Genomic DNA, 21,027 nt, shown 5'->3' on the forward strand with positions numbered 1-21,027 from the left:
TTTTGCCATTACTTTTAATGACTGCTGCCCCAACCTATTAGAATCACTTATATTTATTCATCCATCATCTGCCTTCCCCTCTAGAAAGGAAGCTCCGTGAGAAGAGAGGCAGAATCTACTCAAATCACTCTAGCTTCCCAGCACACTGCTTGTCAATCATCATTTACCGACTGACTGACAGAGAAATGCCGTCACCGTTGCTGGGATGAGGCACACGACACGCCCCTGTGAAAGCCACTGTCATGGACAGTTAGCGTTTGCTCTCCACTCCTGCACCTGTGGCGTGGCTGGGCTTGAGCTGATCTAGTCTGGGCTTGACTCCAGGCTGAGCATAGGAACCATGTGTATTGCTCCACCGCATGCCTCATCCTGCAGCCAGAGCCGCTGTTCCCCGGAGACGCGGCGCATCTCATGGGGAAAATCAAGAGCCTTAGAGGGGGCAGGCCTGGCAGTGCCGCACACATTCAGGCTTCTGCTTGTGTGCGTGTCTGTGCAAAATCTAGGTTGGCAGAAGCAAGTCACCCAGCCACGAGCAACACCTGTGGGATGGATAAGTCCATCCACCCTCCCTCGGGCCCTGGCTAGGCTACAGCTGCGAGCTGTGTCATACTCTTACAGGAGAGTGAAAAATTGAGGCCCAACATTAAATCACCCATGGCAAGAAATGTCGGCCTCTGTGTGCAGTGGAATCATTCTTCACCAGCCCGGGTTCGCCTGAGCTGGCTTCCCTTCTGTGGTGTCTGCAGGTTTAGGCCAATCTTGTTACCCGTGGAGGAGAGAGAAGCCTCAGTGGGCCTCTGTCTGTTGGGAAGAACAAGATATTAGCTTGGCACAAAACCATCACAAGCCCCAGGGGGCACGCCTTGTGTGACAGGAGAGGGGCAGAGAACTGTGGGAACTCAGGCAAGTTTGCATCCCCAGCCTCTCCCCCGTGTTCCCAACCCCTCCCCTGCATCCCCAGCACCCTCCCCTGCGTCCCCAGCCCTCTCCCCTGCTTGCCCCATCTCTGCTTTCTTTTTTTCATTTCTTTATTTTTTTGAGACAGGGTCTGGCTTTGTCACCCAGGCTGGAGTGCAATGGCACGATCTCGGCTCACTGCAACCTTCACCTCCAGGGCTGAAGCAATTCTCCCTCCTCAGCCTCCCCAGTGGCTGGGACTACCCCACCCAGCTAATATTTTTTTTTTTTCTTTTGGTAGAGACAGGATTTGCCATGTTACCCAGGCTGGTCTCAAATTCCTGAGCTCAAGTAATCCTCCCACCTGTCTCCCAAAGTGCCGGGATTACAGGCATGAGCCGCCGAGTCCAGCCTGCTTTATTTTTCTTTACAGTACTTGGAACCTTCTAACGTACTAAGGACACGTGTATTTTATTTTTTGTCTTCCCTAGAACAGGAGCTTAACGTGGGCAGGTATTTTTGTTGATCTCATCTATCACCCTATCCCTAAGCGCCTGGAAGTGTCTGGCACATGAATGGTGTGTTCCAAATAAATATTTTTAATAGATAACTAAATGAAATATCCTACAAGAGAAAGCTAGTATTTGGAACTCACCCATCAGCAAACCTAAAGCCAAAGGCCCAACAGCTGTAGCCTCTGAACACACACCCAACCCCAGAGGAGCCAGCGGAGGAAAAACAGGAACAAAGGTGGGGAAGGTGGGGAAGGGAGCAGGTGGCGCCCACCAAGTAAGGACCCCTGAGGCTTAGGCCAAACCTGAGCTGGAGAAGAGACTAATCTAGGAACTGGGTGTGAGATTAAGTTTAGATTTGTCTGGCCTGGATTTTGTAACACCTAAACAAGGGTTATTCCTTTTTTTTTTTTTTTTTTTTTTTTTTTTTTTTTTTGAGATGGAGTCTCACTGTCCCCCAAGGCTGGAGTGCAGTGGCGCGATCTCAGCTCACTGCAACCTCTGCCTCCCGGGTTCAACTGATTCTCATGCCTCAGCCTCCCGAGTGGCTGGATTACAGGCGCACACCACCATTCCCAGCTAATTTTGTAATTTTAGTAGAGATGAGGTTTCACCACATTGGCCCCCTGGCTCACGCCTGTAATCCCAGCACTTTGGGAGACCGAGGCAGGCAGACAATGAGGTCAGGAGATCGAGACCATCCTAGCCCCAGCAGTGAAACCCCATCTACTAAAAATACAAAATTTAGCGGGCATAGTGGCAGCCTGTGATCCAGCTACTCCAGGAGGCTGAGGCAGGAGAATAAGCTTGAACCCAGGACCGCGGAGGTTGCAGTGAGCCAAGATCGCACCACTGCATCCAGCCTGGGCGAGACAGCAAGCCTCCGTCTCAAAAACAAACAAACAAAACCTTCAAAAGAATGTAAGAATTATTATTTTTTAAAGTACAGCTTTAAAAATGCCCCTTACAAATACATCAGTGTTATATTAAGGCAAACCTACTTCAGAAGCACAAAGTTAATTTCTTATGATTCCAAGAAATATGTGAATGTTTAAAAAAAAATACCCAAACACCCGAAAGGGATCGAACTCAAGATAGTTTGTAACATTTTATTGCAAAAAGAAGAGCAGAGAACAGTTTTCTTCTTCATACCTGTTTACCACAGACCTCCCTGAGAGCAGTAATTTTTAGCAGCTCTCCTGTGCAAACAAGTCTCATCAAGGAATCAGTGTACGGGCCACAAATACCTTCTCAGTGCAGTTTCACCTACAATACAAACACTCAGAAGCACAAATTTAACTGAGGTGAGAAACCAGGCTATTTTGTAGCTTCAGTTTTTCTACCAGTAATATATTAATTTCTTGAAATAGCCTAATAATTTACTTCTACTATCAAAACAGAAGCCCAATCTGGGAGAACAATTATTATAGAAGTCACACTAACTTCAATCACATTAGTATAGGAATTCATATTAGTATAGGCTGAGGCTGAGGCGGGACGATCGCGTGAGCCTAGGAGTTTGAGACCAGCCTGGGAAAGACAGTGAGACTCCATCTCTAATTATTTTTTTATATAAAGAAATTCAGAGAGGAGAAGGAAGCGGATTGATATGTGTCTGTCCAAAGACAAATTTTGTGTGCCTGTACATACAACACAACTATGAACCTTCCTTCACGCAGCTCACAATCTAGTAGTGAGAGGGAACTACGAAAACATGAGACCCCACGATGAGGCAAAAGGTGCGCATCAGAGAAAAAAAAAATGCTGCGATGACCCAATGGCAGGAGCAGCACGCATCCACTTTCTTTGTTTTTTTGAGATAAGGTTTCGCTCTGTCTCCCAGGCTGGAGTGCTGTGGCTTGATCTCAGCTCAATGCAGCCTCAACCTCCCGGGCTCAAGTGATCTTCCCATCTCAGCCTCCCAAGTAGCTGGGACTACAGGCGTGCACCACCACACTGGGTTCATTTTGTTGACTTTTTGTAGAAACAGGGTCTCACGATGTTGCCAAGGCTGGCATCCCGAAGGGCGGGTGGGGCTTCATCCTACAGAGATGAAAGGCAGAAGCAGCTCAGAGCCCAGAGCAAAGGGGTTGGGGACAAGGTCATCCAGAACAGAGTGGCTCGGCTGAGACATCCAGTAGGATGCCACCAGGCAGACGTGCGGTGGAAAAACACAGGGCCACAGGGTGAACGCTCACATGTGAGGAGCAAACCACCACAGAGCACGACAGAAACACGGTGCACTACATCAGGCTTCAAATCGCAGCCCTGCAACTTGAGAGCTACCACAGGCAACCGGAAAGGGAGCACGGACAGCACCGCCCACTGCCTGAGGCTGTGAGACGACCAGAAACCTGTGCTTACTAATGACCTGCCTTATTCCAGAAGGAACTCAGGAAACACAAAGACACAGTACAGCAAAATAAAGTAAATGTTAACCACGTTGGCTGAGGAGAAAGTGAAGAGGTCTAAGACTCTGTCATAAAGTTTACCTCTACTGTAAACTCTCATTACTGGCGAGCCACCAACCGGACTTTAAATTTTCTAGCAGCTAAATTGAAGAGGAAAATGTAATCAGGTAAATGGTTTATAAGATGCAAACAGAACAGAACAGCCACCACAGCTGCTAAGCACACATTGCAGCTCCAGCTCCAGGGAGGAACAGGGCGGCCATCTCCTGGGGCTGCCCCGCAGCAGGCGTGTGAGCCCCAAAGCCAGCGTCCCTCAGGGTGGACAGTGACTACGGGCTTCATGGGGCCACATGCCCCCAGCACAAGCTGAGGAAATCTCCCAGGGCAATTCAAGGAACAGGGCCTCACAATGTTGCCCAGGCTGGTCTCAAACTCCTGTGCTCAAGCGATCCCCCTGCCTTGGCCTCCCAAAGTGTTGGGAGGTCAGGCGTGAGCCACTGCACCTGGCCCGGCAGGCACTTTAGAGAAGAGGGCTTTGCATCCTGAAGGGCAAGTGGGCTTCATCCTACAGAGATGAAAGGCAGAGGAAGCTCAGAGCCCAAGGTAAAGGGGGGTGCCTAAGAAAAGTGACTCCGTTGGGAACACAGTGAGAGGTCCCGATGCACAGCTTGGGTTAAGCCAGACACTCATTTCAAAGTATCTCAGGAATGGGGGACTCAGCAACTGTCCGGCAATTCTCTCTCTCAAGCAGGCTCCTGGTAGATATTTAGTAGCAGCTGAAACCAACATTATGTTCTGACAGATACTTGCTGATGATTAAAGAGCTATATATGCTTTGAGGACCAGCTGAAGTGGGGCAGGACTAACACCCTCTGGTGAAAATACGGGAACCCAAACACACAAGTCAGAGCAGGAGGTGTCTGCCCCCAACCCCCAAACAATAATGCCGACCCTGGATTTAAGTGCCTAGCCCAACGTGTGAGTGTTCAGTAAGTGGAAACCATCATCACCATCATTAGGTGATGGAAAACCATTAAAGCTCTGAGCGGGCTTGTTGGCCAAGAACAGTGGTCGTGTATTAGCCACTACTAATAATCGCAGCTGACAGTCACTGAGCACTTGCTCCATGCCAGGATCACGGGAAGCACCTCGCATGCATTTCCTCAATATTCCCTCCCAGTAACGGCGAGGACACAAAACTGGTAGAGCCAGGACTGGAATCCAGGCAGGCCCCAAAGCACTCCAGTGGAGCCTGCCAAAGTGGGCAGGCTTTCACACTAATGAGGTCCAGTATTTGACCACCACTCCTAGGTGAGCAAGTTTAACAGAAAACCTAAAACTAAACCTAAAATCTAAAAACCTAAGCAAACGCATAAAAAGCAGGCTGTTAAAGTGGATCATAAATCTTGCATCACTCACTGGAAAACCACTCAAAATAAATGTCTCTGCAACATGGCCTCTGGGGAGGGCACTCTGTGTGGCTCGTACCACCCTGGTGACAAACCACTTGAACCTGGGTGGTCATCTGACCACATTTCACAGATGATGCACAGAGCCATCTGCATCCACTGTGGTCAACATTTAGGACGTTTTAAGCTAACATTTGCCAAATTGTAGCCTATTAGATTCCAGGTTCTCTCGACATCTTTTTCCAGTAGCCATGTCTTGCACTTCCCAAGTATAAAGGAACTGAGATGCAAATTTAAAAAAGGAGGATTTAAGAATAATGAAAAGAGAAAAATCAAGAAAGCACAATCACTAGAGCAGAGATAACAGAATTTCTGAATTCCCTGAAAACAATCTATATAAATGCATGTGAAATAATACACCAGCATCTGTGGCCCACACGTCACATATCGGGAACTGATGTCAGAATATAAGGTAAACATGTTACTCTGAAAACACAAATCCTCACAAATCATTAGGCAGTAAGGCTGAATGAAGCACCCCCCACGCACAGCGCAGTGAGGCAGTGTCCAGCAGCCATAGTGCTCCCCGCGCCCCAGTCCAGTCTCTGGCAACATCAGATACTTCCCACTAATAACGAGGAGCCTTTTAACATTTTCACAACATCTCAAAACTGATCCCTTTTCTAGCTTAAATGGCACAGATCTGGAAAGGGAAACTATACACAGAATCGGAAAAGATGACTGCCCCTGAGGGATTACAGAAAAAGCTGCAGTCAGGTGTTCAATGAAGTAAAATGTGTCCAATGATACCGCAGGGGAGGGGGATCAATTGAGCTGAAACTGGCAAGAACTAACTGCAGGGAGCTCACAACACCCAAGGACCCGGATTTCCCGCCGCCTGAACGCCCAGTATTCGCACACTGATAAGAACACCTCCCCATAATTCCCCTGCCAGCGCCTCCAACACCCCCAATCCTTTCCCCAGGAATGCAGTCCCCGTTTCTGCGGCTCCTGTAACAGCCACGTTCCCACACAAGTGCTGCCTGAGCTCCCCAAGCCCTCCAACAATCACCCCGCAATGCCCTCGAAGGTCTATTCAGAGAAGTAACCAAGATGCAGTCACCGAGGAAAGTCAAGGACCTCCAACTTACCAAAAGGCTTCCGGCTGTACAGAGCTAAGCTTCCTATTTCCCTCCTAAACCTACAACCTAGTTTTCATTTCTCAAGAAGCCTTTCCTTGTGCTCATGCACGCAGTTGTCAGCCGGCTTGGTGAGGCACTCCAAATAACAGCGGCAGCCACAACATAAACCAGAAGCATCTCCACCATGAAGCAGTAATAATACTTTGTCCTAATGATCCCTTTGTCCTTGGAAAATGAACTTCAGGAAGAAAGTTATCCACTGTGAGCAGAGCAGGCTCGCGGCTTCTCGGTCCGGACCCAGGTCCCACTGGCCCACTCACCGTTGGAGAGAGCTTGCTGAAGCTCGGTGTCCGATATCACTCCACTCCTGTCTTTATCAACCCTACAACATCAAGAAGACCAAATAAGCTGGCGATCCAAAGTTCAGGAAAAGCAAAACAAACGTCTCCTGTCAACCCTGCACCGACTCTGGAAGGCTCGGAGCCTCCTGGAACCTCCGCCTCTCCCATCCCGCTGAGGACACGGGAATCAAGGAAGTGCCCCAGGAGCCCACGTCCAAGCGGGGTCTTCCCCTAAGAGGCCAATCATCTTTCTTTCTCAATCCTTCCCTTCCTTCCTCTCCTGGCCTGTCTGAATTCCCATTTGCACCAGTTTCCCTTTTTCACAAACAAGATTCCCTCAGATAACTACGGCATTCCCTGGCCATGAGTCACTCCAGTTTCGGTCATTCATTCCGTGGAAAAGCGACCCGGGACAGAAGGCGCCGCCGGAAAGGTCACCTGCCCCGAGCAGACGCCAGGTCGCTGCTGCTTCCTCGGCTGCTGACACTTAACAGCGCCCAGGCTGTCTCTGCTTTCCCCGAACAAGCACCCCTGGAGACCCTCCGCCCGGCGGCTCCTGAGGCGAGAAAAAGGGCCTAGCCCGGGAGCCGGTGGCCGCGACCTCGGGTCTGCAGCGGCTACTCTGCACCTCTGGAAGGGCCCAACGCACAGGACAGGGACGGGGCAGGAGGCGGGGGCGGCCGCGGGAGACCCACAGGGGACGGGGGCGGCCGCAGGGGACCCGCAGGGGACGGGGGCGGCCACAGGAGACCCACAGGGGACGGGGGCGGCCACAGGGGACCCGCAGGGGACGGGGGCGGCCACAGGGGACCCGGCAGGGGACGGGCGCGGCCGCAGGGGTCGGGGCAGGGGACGGGGGAGGCCGCGGCGGGCGGGGCAGGGGACGGGGGACGGGGGAAGGGGGAAGGGGGAGGCCGCGGGGGACGGGGCAGGGGAAGGGGGAAGGGGGAGGCCGCGGGGGACCCGACAGGGGACAGAGGAGGCCGCGGGGGAACCGGCAGTGAACCGGGTCCGCGGCGTTGGGGGCAGGAGTCGGGGGCGGCCGCAGCGGAGGCGGGAGGTGCTGGGGCGGTACCAGGCCGCACCTCTGGAAGACGTTCCACAGAAAGCTCTGGTCCGGCAGCGCCGCGCCCGCAGCAGGCCCTGGGCCGGCCCCGGGGCCGGGGCGGTAGGAGTAGGCGGCCATGGGCCAAGGCGCGCGGCTGGGCTGAGGCGCCTACGGAGACGTGAGACCTCTCAGGGCGACTCCGCTTCCGGCTCTGCCGGGGGCAGGGCCTGGCGTTACCTCCACTTCCGGGGGCGCAGGAAATGCGTAGTCTCCGGGATGGTCACGGGGTCCCGCGCGGCCAATCCCCTCGCAGCTCAGTTGCCAAGCAACGCCCTGGCGCCTGCGGGGCCTGTGCGGTCCGGGGCGTCTGGAGAAAGCCAGAGCTCTGGAGCAGGCAGCCGTCTACCGGTGCTGGGAAGGCGCTTGGAGAAAATGTCCGGCTCCGCGACCCGGGACGGGAAGTGATGGAGTAGGGAGTTAGTTAGCCTTTCAGTTCTTGTATAAAAAGAAGTTTTGACGTGAATGTGATTCAGGCTAACAGTCGGAAACTCTGGGCGGGGCGCGGTAGCTCACGCCTGTGATCCCTGCGCTTTGGGAGGCGGAGGCGGGCGGAGCTCCTGAGCCCAGCAGTTCGGACCAGCCTGGGCAGCGTGGCCAGACCCCATCCCTACAAAAATTACAGAAAATAGTCGGGCGTGGTGGTGGGCCCCTGTGGTCCCATCTACTCCATGGGCAGAGGCGGGAGGATCGCCTGAGCCCGGGAAGTCGAGGCCGCAGGGAGCCGAGATCACTGCACTCCAGCCCGGTGGACAGCCAGACTCTGCCCAAAAATAAATAAATAAATAAATAAATAAAGCAGGCCGTGCGCAGTGTCTGACGCCTGAAATCCCAGGACTTTGGGAGGTCGAGGCCGGTGGATCACCTGAAGTCGGGAGTTCGAGACCAGCCTGACCAATATGGAGAAACCCCGTATCTACTAAATATACAAAATTAGCCGGGGGTGGTGGCGCACGCCTATTCCCAGCTACTCGGGAGGCTGAGGCAGGAGAACTGCTTGAAGCCAGGAGGCGGAGGTTGCAGTGAGCGGAGATCAGGCCGTTGCACTCCAGGCCTGGGCAACAAGAGCGAAACTCCGTCTCAAAAAAAAAAAAAAAAGGGAAAACGCATTTCGGGTGGGAAGGACAGTGCAGCGTTCTCGGTTGTCTGTTCCGCCCCGTAAAAGCTTCCCTCCTTTAGGTTTAACCTGCGCCCCGGCGCTCTGCCTCAGCGCCGCCCCCGACGCCTTGCAGCTGGCAACACTGGGCGCCTCCCTGCCCGGTCCCTTCCGGCCCCTTGGTGATGGTGCAGCCCTGTCTCCCCCGAGACAGCACTGCCTCCGTGCTGGACACAGTTCTGCGGTGGAGCCTGGAGTGCCTGTAGCACCAATCCCCGGAATTGGGAAGTGCCCAGCTTTGGGCCACTGTGATCCCTGGGTCTTTGCCGCCTTCCACCCCAGTCCTGTGTCCTGTGTCCTGTGTCCTGTGCCCTGGTTCAGGATACTACAATTATTCTCATTATTTCGTGGGGTTTTTCCAGCTTTTCAGGTTCTTCAGTGCCTCATTCCACGAATGCTCTTTTCATCCTCGTAGTTCCAAGCGTTGTCTCTGAATTTTCACTAATTTGCCTGCCAAGATGTTGAATGGACCCAGAGCCAACGACGTGGTCTTTTATCGGTGGCACCTGAGACTTTCTTCCCTGTGGACGCAAATCCATTATTCAGCACTCTAGGCACAGCTATAGATCTGATCAGCTATCCATTCTCCAAACTATCTCATCCTCTGTCCCATTTTTCTGTCTCTCTTGTCCACAAGGCATATACCTGAGAGTTTTCAAATTCCTCAAAGAAATTTAGGTATTTTGTGGCTTTGGCATTCACTTAATGTGTTAATCTACAAACCTCTTCTACAATGTGGATTTTTTTTTTCATGATGTAGTGAATTCAAGTGGTTTCTAGTGTTCTCTTCATAAAGTTGTAAACCAAACATAAAATTCTAAGGCCCCACCCATCTGAATGGACCCCTTCTCTGAGCCAGGGCACTCCAAATTAACCTGAAAACCATGAAGCAGGGGTGGGACATGGCTGACTATGCCCTCCCCCCTTTTGGAATTCAGGGGACGCCTGCTACCCCAAGGCTTCATCTGCTGATAAAACTTTGGTCTCCACAACCTCTTATAACCCAGACATTCCTTTCTGTTGGTAATAACTCTCAACTAATTGCCAATCAGAACATTTTTAAATCTACCTATAACCCAGAAGCCCCCACTTCGAGTCGTCCTGCCTTTCTGGGCTGAACCAAGGTATATCTTAAATAGATTTGATTGATGTCTCATGACCTTCTAAAATGTGTAAAACCAAGTTGCACCCCAACCACCTCCTGAGGGCTGTGTCATGGGCGTGGCCACTCTATTTGGCTCAGAATAAATCTCTGCAAGTATTCACAGAGTTTCAGTCTTTTCATTGACAAAGTATTCATATCACTTGTTGAAGAATCCTTTCTAGAAACTTCCACAGTTCTTTGATCTGTAGTTTCTGAAGTCCATCTTTATTCTCCTTCCCATCACTGGCTCCTGTTTTGTTCTCCAGAACTCTGAAAATACTAACAACTATGATTTTGTGACCCAATCTGGAAGTTCCTCTTACAGGGAAACCTCAGCAAGAAACAGCTCAGCGCTGGACGCAGTGGCTCACGTCTATAATCCCAGCACTTTGGGAGGCTTAGGTGGGAGGATCGCGTGAGGCCAGAACTTTAAGACTAGCTTGGGCTATTTTAAATTTTAAAAAAGTGGGGAGCATCTCAGTGACTGCAGCAGGCCTCAGCCTCCATATCCCAACAGTGAGTTGGGTTGTACTGACTGTTGGCCGAGTCTCCAACCTGGAGTACCACAGCCATCATCACCCATGGCACCCAGGAGTGTTCCCTGATGCTTTCCCTTAGTTCTAGGGGCAGAAAATGCCTTCATTCAAGAGAGGACACACTTAATGAATGCAACCAGCTAGAATCCACTCTAACATTTAAATATGTGACTTTGTTTAATCCTCACCATGCCAAGGCACCACATCCACATTTTACTGAAGAGAAAATTATAGTTCTGAGAAGGTAACTTGCCTAAAGCCAAGCATGCAGTAAGAGGAGATTCAAGCCCAGATCCTTTTGTGCTTTTTCTACCTCATCTCAGTGGCAGCAGGGCTGACTCTTGAAAGGGAAGTTAATTACTATGAATTTAAGGTTTAAAGAAAAAACACCCTGGCCAGGCGCGGTGGCTCACGCCTGTAACCCCAGCACTTTGGGAGGCCGAGGCAGGCAGATCACAAGGTCAGGAGATCCAGACCATCCTGGCTAACACGGTGAAACCCTGTCTCTACTAAAACTACGAACAATTAGCCGGGCGTGGGGGCGGGCGCCTGTAATCCCAGCTAGGCGGAAGGCCGAGGCAGGAGAATGGCGGGAACCTGGGAGGCGGAGCTTGCAGTGAGCCAAGATGGCGCCACTGGACTCCAGCCTCCCTGACAGAGCGAGACTCCATCTCCAAAAAGAAAAGGAAAAAAGAAAAAAACACCCTGCGTGCATACTCATACGAATGCACAAATGGATGTGCCTAGAACAAGAGATACTGGCCTGATATATACACAAACTATGCAGCTGCAGTCCACGCCTCTTCCGCAACCCTGCCCTCTAAGAAACCTCTAGCTCTGAATCCTGCCAGCTGCGTGGGACAACATTGTCTTCACAAGTCCTCTCCACATTCTCAGAGGCGGGGGTTTTGCCATTGATGGGGGATGCTGCCTGAGTCCCGTCACCAGGGACAAAGCTACAGGGGAGACCACCATCTGCCAACAAAAAGAGAGATCATCTCCCACCCCTGGTTCTGCTGACCCAATCACTGGAAGCATCCAGGCACCACGATCTCACCTGCCTTGGATTCAGTTTCCTCCTAGCCAGGTCTGTTCTAAGCTTTCCAGAAGTTGAGAAATTAACTGAAAGATAACACTTTCCTCCCTGTGTTAAGGTTAATCACATAATGTATCCAAATACTGGGTCAGTCTTTACTGTGGTCTCATTTCTCTAATTTGAAAATGCCTTTTCTGTTTTCCTTAGAATTTTTCTAAGCGTTTCTGGGCGCGTGTGTTCCACAGTGCACCCTCTTGTGCATCTGATGTCTTTGGCACATATAGGCCCTCGACAAGTATTTGTTGAATGAGCGGATGACCATCCTGTCCTTTATGTGAACAAGCATACGCAAGTGTACATTGTGTCTGTACATGTATCCAGCAGCATCTCTCCAAAGCCACTTTGGTTCACTTATTTTCTCAGGATTACTGACGGCTGCATCATGACATTTGCAAACAGAATCTTTCCTTTTCCAGTCACTTTTCCTTTTTCCAGATTCCGGCCATAGAATTCCAGGGACAGAGCCAACCGTGCCTGGCACCCCCTCCTGTCTTGGGACAAGGATACTTTCTCCTGTGGCTCCTGTCTTCCTTGCAACATTCTTCTGCCAGAATTCAGTATGGAAGACAATGACCTGCCACTTTTAATTTTTTCCCGTTTTGCTCTTCTACCAAATACCGCTTTTAACACAGGCTTTTCACTGAGTAGTGGACAATCTATCAAATAGGTGCTGTTCGGTGTGAGGGGGCATTTGCAAAGGTCTGCGTCAGTGCTGGCTGATGGAACTTTCCGGTGATAGCATCGTTCCATAGCTGCACTGTCCAGTGCGGAGGCTACTTGCCACTGTGTCTACTGCTCGGGACGGTGCAGGTCTGAATATCTCACACACAGCGGCCGCCGTGTCTACTGCTCGGGGTGGGGCAGATCTGTGTATCTCACACACAGTGGCCGCCGTGTCTACTGCATGGGACGGTGCGGGTCTGAATATCTTAAACACAGCTCACCTTTTTGGTGCCTTTGATCCGTGTTAGCAATTACCCACATCTTCTCTCTGGGCAATATTCTACTTTCATTTTATATTGACTCAATTATTTTACCTCTTTGGTGTGTCCTTTCTCCTAACACATATGGGTTCACTTTGAAACCTTGAAACCCACATTTACAAAACATTTTCGGTATGAAACATGGTTCCATGACTCATTAGTGGAGTACCATAAACATTTACATTTCCAGACCACCCACTGCCCAGTGGTTTTCTTCATCTCAGTACTCATGAAAACGGCCTGAAGGTTTGTTTTGGGTTCCTAAGCAGTAGACACACACACAACACTGCCTGTCAGCTATTTCTCGGAAACTAAGTCAGCCTTCTGTTGCCATCCTATCATGCTTCAGGGGTGCCTGTGCTAGTTTTTAATTCTTTGTCCTGACACTTAAATGTCTGCTCAAACGTCCATATTAATACTTCCTCTTAGTTTACAAAAGGATTTACTTTCTTACTGGTTGGGATGAAGCTGTCTGAGGTTGCCACCTGTTATTATTCCTTCATTTATTGGACCATGTCTGCCATTGGAGGTTTTCAAACTGTGGTCCCTGGACATGTTAGAAATGCAAATTCTCAGGCCGATTCAGGACTGAATCAGATCTGGGGTAGGGTCCCCCCAGGACTGAATCGGAAGGTCTGGGGTGGGGTCTCCCGAGGACTGAATCGGAAGGTCTGGGATGGGGTCCCCCACCAGGACTGAATCGGAAGGTCTGGGGTGGGGTCCCTGCAGGTAATCCTGTTACACAGGTTAGAGAACCAGGGCATTAGGGGTGGCAATTTGACAATTTTTTTTTTTTTTTTTTTTTTTGAGAAAGAGTCTTGCTCTTGTTGCCCAGGCTGGCTGGAGTGCAGTGGTGCACTCTCAGCTCACTGCAACCTCCACCTCCCGGTTCAAGCGACTCTCCTGCCTTAGCCTCCGGAGTGGCTGGGATTACAGGCACCCACCATCATGCCTGGCTAATTTTTTGTATTTTTAGAGATGGGATTTCACTATGTTGGCCAGGCTGGGACAATTCTTAAACTGTCATTCTTTACTCACTTATTTGCAGGAATTCTTCTGTAAAGAACTTTTCCTAATCAACAAGGTTTCCCTGAATTGCAATTTGTAGAGAAAAGGCAGGAGAATCGCTGACCTTCCTTCAAGTGTGCATTCCCAGTGTTAGTGTTAGTGCCCTAGTCGCCTCCAAGAAGGACCAATTACATGTTTTAGTTTGGTTGGTTTTGGCTTTGAAACCATCACTAGGAATTCATGGTTTTCATGTAGTAGGAACCACGGTCTAGGTGCTTGATGTATCTACTGCTCGTGGGTAGAGCTAGGAAATGTGTCTGTGAAAAGAACAAAGGAGCTTGCGCTTATATTTCTATTTCAAATTTAGTATATAGTTTTACACCTTTTTCTCACAAAAATCTTGTTTCATTTTTTGAGATGACGTTTCGTTCCTGTTGCCCAGGTTGGAGTGCAGTGGCGCGATCTCGGCTGACTCCAACCTCCGCCTCCTGGTTCAAGTGATTCTCCTGCCTCAGCCTCCCGAATAGCTGGGATTATGCCATGCCCAGCTAATTTTTGAATTTTAGTAGAGATAGGGTTTCACCATGTTGGCCAGGCTGGTCTCGAACTCCTGGCCTCAGGTGATCTGCCTGCCTCGGCCTCCCAAAGTCCTGGGATTACAGGCGTGAGCCACCGCATCTGGCCAGAAAAATCTTAGTTTTAGCATTAACATAATTAGTTATTAGCTTTAACTCCCACCCCACATAATTTCAAAGGATTAATACCAATAAGATGAGTAACAATGAGATGATTGATTGAAATTTAGGATTTCAGTGGCTCTATTTGTATTTAGATTATGGCTCACTAAATTTGCACACTTGAAGTGCTGTGTTCTAGCGATGTTCTGACGACACATGAAGTAATAGGCTGCGTGACTGTCACCAGCCTGATGTGCACTTGGGTTGCAGAAACCCGTGATGCTGCCTAGCCCAGCCAGCCCCAGGTCACTCCTCAGACTCCAGCTGGATTCTGACACCACAAGCACCTGGGTCTCCAGTACTTTATTATACTTAAAGTATAATAAAAAAATAAAAACATACAAAGAGTCAGTAACAGTTAATACAAACTTGAGGAAGAGCAAAGTCAGAGGACTATCACTATTGGGTATTGAGCCTTAATTTAACGTTACAGTAAATAACACAAGGTGAGACTCTTGAAAGAAACATGGACCAATGGAACAAATAGAGGCTCCAGAAACTTACACAGATAAATTTGATTTATGCCAAAATTAGGAACTTCTGTTCTGCACTAGCATGGCTAAGATGAGAAAGGCAGAAATACCAAATCATGGCCTAACTGTGGAGCAGTGGGAGCTGGGGTGGGTCCTGCAGCTGGGCACAGGGGACTCAGTGAGGCAGTGACCCAGTAATGCAGACCCTAGCACATGCCCAACAGAAATGTGTATGTAAATTCACCAAAAGACAAGCATCTGAATGTTCGCAGCAGGTGTATTCATCGCCTCAAACTGAAGGCAGTCCAAATGCCCACTGACAGCAGAATGAATGAGTAAACCGTGGTGTGTTCACAGGACAGAATCCAACAAGGCAGCAACAGTAAACGAGCTTCAGGTGCAGTTGCAGCAGGGTAATGCTGGCGTGATGCGGGTGTGATGCCACCGTGATGCTGGGAGGAAGGAGGGCACCAGTGCCTTCTGCCGGGCCCACGTGCATGGAATTCAGAACTGGGCAGTCCCAATTGGCATCTGGGTCAGGACAGTGGTCTCGGCAGGGGTCGGGTAACAGCTCCACAGAGGGGGTTGCCAGGGTCCTGTTTTTGATCTCAGTCCTGGTTACATAGGCAGAAACCAGAGAGCATCTGAGACAGATCTCCATCAGCTTTGAAATTTACTTTGCCAAAGTTAAGGACATTTCTGGAAAAGAGGAACATAAAACCACAGGAACAATCTGTGGTCCCTGCCTTTATCCAAAGACGATTTTGAGGGCTCTGAACTGTAAAGGGGAAAAGTGGGCTGAAGCGGAAAGAGGGAGGGTGTGGCCCCGTTATGGAATCCAGTCCCTACCTTTATCCAAAGACGATTTTGAGGGCTCTGAACTGTAAAGGGGAAAAGTGGGCTGGAGCGGAAAGAGGGAGGGTGTGGCTCCGTTATGGAATCCACGTGTTGCAAGAGAAAGAGAGTGGGCAGGGCGTTGCCCATGGTGTGTCCCTTTTGAGCTCATTACCTTGGCACTTTATGGAGAGCAGCTACCGGTGGAGATGCTTTTATCCATAGCCCTCTGCTTAGAACAAAAGGAAAGGCCACTTCTTGCATGATTCAGCTTCCAGTTTAAATTTTTCCTTTGGCAGAGTGCACTGGGGTCCCACCCAAGATTTTATTATCTTTTCACACAGCTTTGTTCACAAAACTTACTGCATTACATACTATTTGTCACAAGCCAAGAAGGTTTTCTTAAAACACAACGATGTTATAAAAACAGTCCCGGCCGGGCGCGGTGGCTCACGCCTGTAATCCCAGCACTTTGGGAGGCCAAGGCAGGAGGATCACTTGAGGTCAGGAGTTCGAGACCAGCCTGGACCACATGGCAAAACTCTGTCCAAAATACAGAAATTAGCTGAATGTGGTGGTGCATGCCTGTAATCCCAGCTACTCGGGAGGTTGAGGCATGAGAATCGCTTGAACCCAGGAGGCGGAGGTTTTAGTGAGCCAAGATCACATCTCTGCACTCCAGCCTGGGTGACAGTGCGAGACTGTCTTAAAAAACAAAAAACAAACAAACAAAAAACTCCCACTGAAATGTACTCACGACACCTAAATAAGCAGTTTAAAACCAACCATTATTTTAAAATCACTCTGCTTTTAAAGACATCTCAGTGGAAGTAAACCTGTTTCGATTGATGGCATCATTTGCTAAACTCTGGATGAATGTTTTCTCTCTGCTTGGCCAAGCTCCTGGGTGTCGAAGGGCAGATGGGTTGATGAGATTGCGTTTGGCACACGTTATCTCACACACTCACAGCCCGATAGTGTTTGCTTACAGGGAGGCCCCCCATTCCCTTGTGGAGCAGGGAAGATGGTCAGAGTGGGACCAGCTCCCTGCGAGAACGGCCTGCAGTGCCCATCCACAGCAACCTTTCTGGATTTTTTGTCAACTTCATCCTCATTCTCTGCAGAACACAAAAGTATCCAGAGTTCCGTGGAAAACAGCTGGGGACAGGCTTCCTGCTCTCTGTCCCCACCACACTCTCTTGCAGGCTCACCATGAGATGGCTTTGCCATGGTGCAGCGGGAAGATGGAGTCCTGTGCCCAGGTCGCCATGACCCTGAACCAGAACTGTGTAACGGGTGGGAAAAATACACCAGAAGAATGTTCCCCCTGGATTTCTGTTTTTCTGTTATAACTAGACATGCAAGGCAGAGGGCCCTTGACACAACCCTGTGTGCACATGGGTCCAGTCCTGACAAACGCGTGGTCCTGTCGCCAGCTGCTGGTGCTGGGTGGAGGGCTGTGAGCCTCCTCTTTTATCCTCCTCTTTTATCCTGCACACACATGTGGGGTCACTGCTTTATCGTGAAGCAGAGTGATCCCTTGTTCCCATTACTCTGAAGGAGCAAAAATGTGTCTCTGGAAACCCTCAGAAGGTTTTCTCTGGAGTCATCCATGCTCATGGGGTACAACTGATGAAGCCTCATGAGTGATGCCCGAGTGACCTGAACGGGGGCAGGAGGATGAAAACACCCCACCTGTGTTTCTCCTCTGCTCTTACACCTCACAACACAACAACACAGACAGACGACTCTGTGAGCAAATGTGCGGCTCTTCCCCGACAAAGAAGCAATAGATTCTGCAGTGGACGCCAGCTGGGCTTTTCCCCGTCCCACGAATCCCTGGCCAGCCCTCAGTTCTCACATAGACACGCCATTTCAGTGTACATTTATTTGAGAGCAAGGCCATTGTTAGTAATTTTCCCAAATAAAGAAATGCAGAGTTAATTTGATATTTGAAATTCCTCAGAAATTGAGATCTGCACCCCAAGAAGAGCAACCTCCTCTCTTTCCCTCCTGCATTTTCATCTGTCTCCCTGTGTTTCTTGGTGCCTCTGCCCCTCTGCTCTCATTGGCAGGCATCTAGCCTGGGCCTGATGTGTGGCTGCGATGACAGTAACTGGCTATGCGACCAGATCCTGGCATTTGATCCATCACCATCCAGCAAGGGTGGATGAAGCCTGCCTGGGACTTGCTGTGCAGAGGGGACAGGAGTCAGGAGCCGACTCCCAGGCTGACCGTGGCCTTGCAGGTGATATGGGAAAAGTCACTGAATCCAGCCATCCAAACACCACACACCCATTAAGCCCGGCAGACACAAATGGTGGATGTTGGTGATGCCAGTAGCCGGCTTCACGCTGGCCTAATACCTGGGAGGGGGACTGGCTGGGACACTGTGGACCTGAATCTTCCTCAGATGTGTTCATTGCAGAACAAAGTTCGAAAGAAAGCCGTTCTGGTGACTTGGCCAGCCTCACCAGCCTGTCCCCCCTTCGAGTGCACACCTGCCCTCACTCTGCACTGTCTCTGGGACGGGGTTACATTTGGAGCTGGCCAGGTCTCTACCTGGTCTCTGATGGTCTGACCTCTGGGAGGACACTTCTGTCTGCCTGACACACTTGTGAAGTGGGGACAGTCATGACCCCCCACTTGTCCTGGCTGCAGTAACTTTCCTGAGACTGGACAGGAGCCCCATCCATGCCCGGGAAGATTCCAGGCTCCCTTCAAGACTCCTGTGACCGCTCCAAGTTCAGGTCCTCAAAGTCATCCTGACTCCAACCCCTGGCTCTGCCCCCTGGCTTGGTTCTGCTGCACGAAGACCCCGACCCCAAGCCTGGTCCCACAGTTTTCCCCAAGTTCAGAATTCGGTGACCCCACCGAGGGCGGGGCCAGGGAGCAGGGGCGATCACGCGCAGGAGACCTTCAGGGAAAGGGAAGACACGGTTCCCGACTCAGCTTGCTGCTATTTTAGGGCTGAGCTGCTACCAAATGCAGCTTCCAACCGAAGCGCCTCAGCCCCTGATTCCCTGCAGAAGGTGGTGGAGTCACCACATCCTGCTCTTAGCACCTCTGCTCCCCCTGCCTGCCCAAGGGGTGTCCTTGGGGGGACCGGTCTTCAGGGAAGCGTGGCCGGGCTCCCTGCTCCCTGTGACTGCCTGCCCACTGGGCAGAGACTCTCCCAAAGGAGGAGGGTCTGAGGGTCCCCAAGCTCTCCTGGCAAATACTGGGGTCAACAGAGTTGGCACGTATCCCTCTCAGCTGATTTCCTCCTATTTTTTAATGGAAACAAACAAAAAAAAGACATAATTTCTAGACAAAAAGGCTTTTTCCACATAAAATTATGAATGTTGCAAGGTTTCACTTCTTGTCATTCTAGGAGCGGGCACAGAGAACTTGCAATACCTCCCCCCGTAAAGCCAGCCAGGGCTGCCTGTGCTGGTCCTGCCCATCTCCATGACAGGGAAACTCCTGGGATGTCACAGGGCCGCAAAGAGGGTTCCCAGGGTGCCAGCTGGTGCCCATCTGCCAAGAGGGAACTGCAGAGCCTTGGCCTCTGGGCCACCAGCTTCCCTCTCCCAACCACTGCTCACTCCGGCACAGACGCAGCCCCGCGTCCCTCTGCTCTTGCCGCACGGGTCTTATTTTGGGTCACGTGTCTCCAGGCCCTCAATTTGTATTTATCCCCTGTTCCTAGAGTTTCTGCAGGATACTGAAACCAGCCCCCTGGTTTTGGGGTGGCTGTGAATCAGTGTCTTCTGTTCCTTGGAGCCCCCCCTGTGCTCCCCAGGAAGCAGGAGGTGGAAGCCCCCACTTTAATTCTCCCAGGGCAGCCTCACTTTTACCTACGTTTATTTGTCTGTGTGTTTGCTGACGTCCTCTGTGAGCATGGCTGGGTACAGGAAGTCTAGTTCCACTCCCTAAGCATGGGTGGCCCTGGCTGGCAGAGGGGGCGGAGGCAAGGTCCAAGACTGCTGTCCCTGAGGTTCTGGGACTCGGGCTGCTGGAGGCAGTGCCAGGCTGGATGGAGGCATCCAGGTGCCTGGGCACACATAGTACCCCAGGGAGGGGACCAGCCTGGGGAGCCACACGGTGGTATTATGGCCTGCTTGCACCCCATTGGCTGGAGCCTAGTCATATGTCATTTACCACAAGGAATGCTGGGCTGGTCACATGTCACTCACTGGGAGTGCAGCCATCCTGTGGGCTGGTGAGCAGCCGGGCATCTTGGCCACTCTCCTGTGGCGGGTTAGGTATGGACAAAAAGTATTTGGTGAAAAGAGTTTTAAACCAACAATGAGACCCTCCCCAGCTCTGCCCTTTCTACGTCCCACATAAGATGCTTTTCTTTTAGTAAAAGGGAGGGGCCTGGGCTAGCCTGGCCGCCTGCTGCTCCCACAGCTCTAGGACTCCTCCACAGGCAGGGTGGGGGAGCCACCAGCTCTTCCCAGCAAACTGTGGGCACAAGGGCTGGGGGTCAGGCTGGGCTGTGGCAGCTCCTATGCCTGCTCTGTGACCCAGAGACCATAGTCCTGGGGGCTGTGGGAGGCCACCCGACTGGGTTCAGCGGTGACACGAGTGACACACAGACCCTTTGCTTTGAGCCAGTGGGAGGAGGGTGTTACTGCAGCACAGTCCCCGCCTTGGTGATGCCACCAGCGTGTGTGGCGCTCACCTGCACCGTAGGACCACTCCCTCTGTAGAACCACCTGCCTCCTTGCCCCACACCCAAGCCCTCGGGGGCACCTCTTGGCCCTTGTGCCTGTGTGGATCCTGATGCCTATTTGAATAAATTATTGGAAAAATTATTAGGTGAGGCCAGGCACAGTGGCTCATGCCTGTAATCCCAGTACTTTGGGAGGCTGAGATGAGCGGATCATGAGGTCAGGAGATCAAGACTCATCCTGACTAACGCAGTGAAACCCTGTCTCTACTAAAAATACAAAAAAATTAGCCAGGCGGGCCGGGCGCGGTGGCTCAAGCCTGTAATCCCAGCACTTTGGCAGGCTGAGACGGGCGGATCACGAGGTCAGGAGTTCAAGACCATCCTGGCTAACACAGTGAAACCCCGTCTCTACTAAAAAATACAAAAACTAGCCGGGCGAGGTGGCGGGCGCCTGTAGTCCCGGCTACTCGGGAGGCTGAGGCAGGAGAATGGCGTAAAAACCCGGGAGGCGGAGCTTGCAGTGAGCTGAGATCTGGCCACTGCACTCCACCCTGGGCGACACAGCGAGACTCCGTCTCAAAAA

The 21,027-nt window shown here is 51.2% G+C and overlaps 1 protein-coding gene and 1 long non-coding RNA gene across 5 annotated transcripts; both read right to left on the reverse strand.

Annotated features, from left to right (window-relative positions):
* Nucleotides 1–473: 473 nt before the first annotated feature.
* On the reverse strand, nucleotides 474–8,029 carry PDCD6 (programmed cell death 6). 4 transcript variants are annotated; one of them, XM_031666073.1, is made up of 3 exons: nucleotides 7,798–8,029; nucleotides 6,692–6,753; nucleotides 474–801 (listed from the first exon to the last, which is right to left on the reverse strand). In XM_031666073.1, exons 1-3 carry the CDS (start codon nucleotides 7,896–7,898, stop codon nucleotides 749–751), a joined length of 216 nt encoding a protein of 71 aa, XP_031521933.1. In that variant the 5' UTR covers nucleotides 7,899–8,029; the 3' UTR covers nucleotides 474–748. The 4 variants fall into 4 exon arrangements, 3 of the variants coding, with proteins under 3 accessions (XP_031521933.1, XP_031521934.1, XP_031521932.1); XM_031666074.1 differs by lacking the exon at nucleotides 474–801 and adding an exon at nucleotides 2,493–3,452 and having other exon boundaries at nucleotides 7,798–8,014; XR_004183623.1 differs by lacking the exon at nucleotides 474–801 and adding an exon at nucleotides 2,505–3,452 and having other exon boundaries at nucleotides 6,381–6,753; nucleotides 7,798–8,016.
* On the reverse strand, nucleotides 2,505–6,557 carry LOC110743406. The gene is made up of 2 exons (XR_002522373.2): nucleotides 6,481–6,557; nucleotides 2,505–4,378 (listed from the first exon to the last, which is right to left on the reverse strand). It is a non-coding gene; the product is annotated as an uncharacterized LOC110743406 (long non-coding RNA).
* Nucleotides 8,030–21,027: the final 12,998 nt, after the last annotated feature.

The sequence above is a fragment of the Papio anubis genome, chromosome 5 (genome assembly GCF_008728515.1).
Source record: "Papio anubis isolate 15944 chromosome 5, Panubis1.0, whole genome shotgun sequence".
Taxonomy (NCBI): Eukaryota; Metazoa; Chordata; class Mammalia; order Primates; family Cercopithecidae; genus Papio; species Papio anubis.

Coding starts and splice junctions, on each gene's coding strand:
- PDCD6 (XM_031666072.1), bottom strand. CDS start 7,898: ATGGCCGCCTACTCCTACCGCCCCGGCCCCGGGGCCGGCCCAGGGCCT. Junction 6,754..7,797: donor CTGTGGAACGTCTTCCAGAG/GTGCGGCCTGGT, acceptor TTGATGTTGTAG/GGTTGATAAAGACAGGAGTG.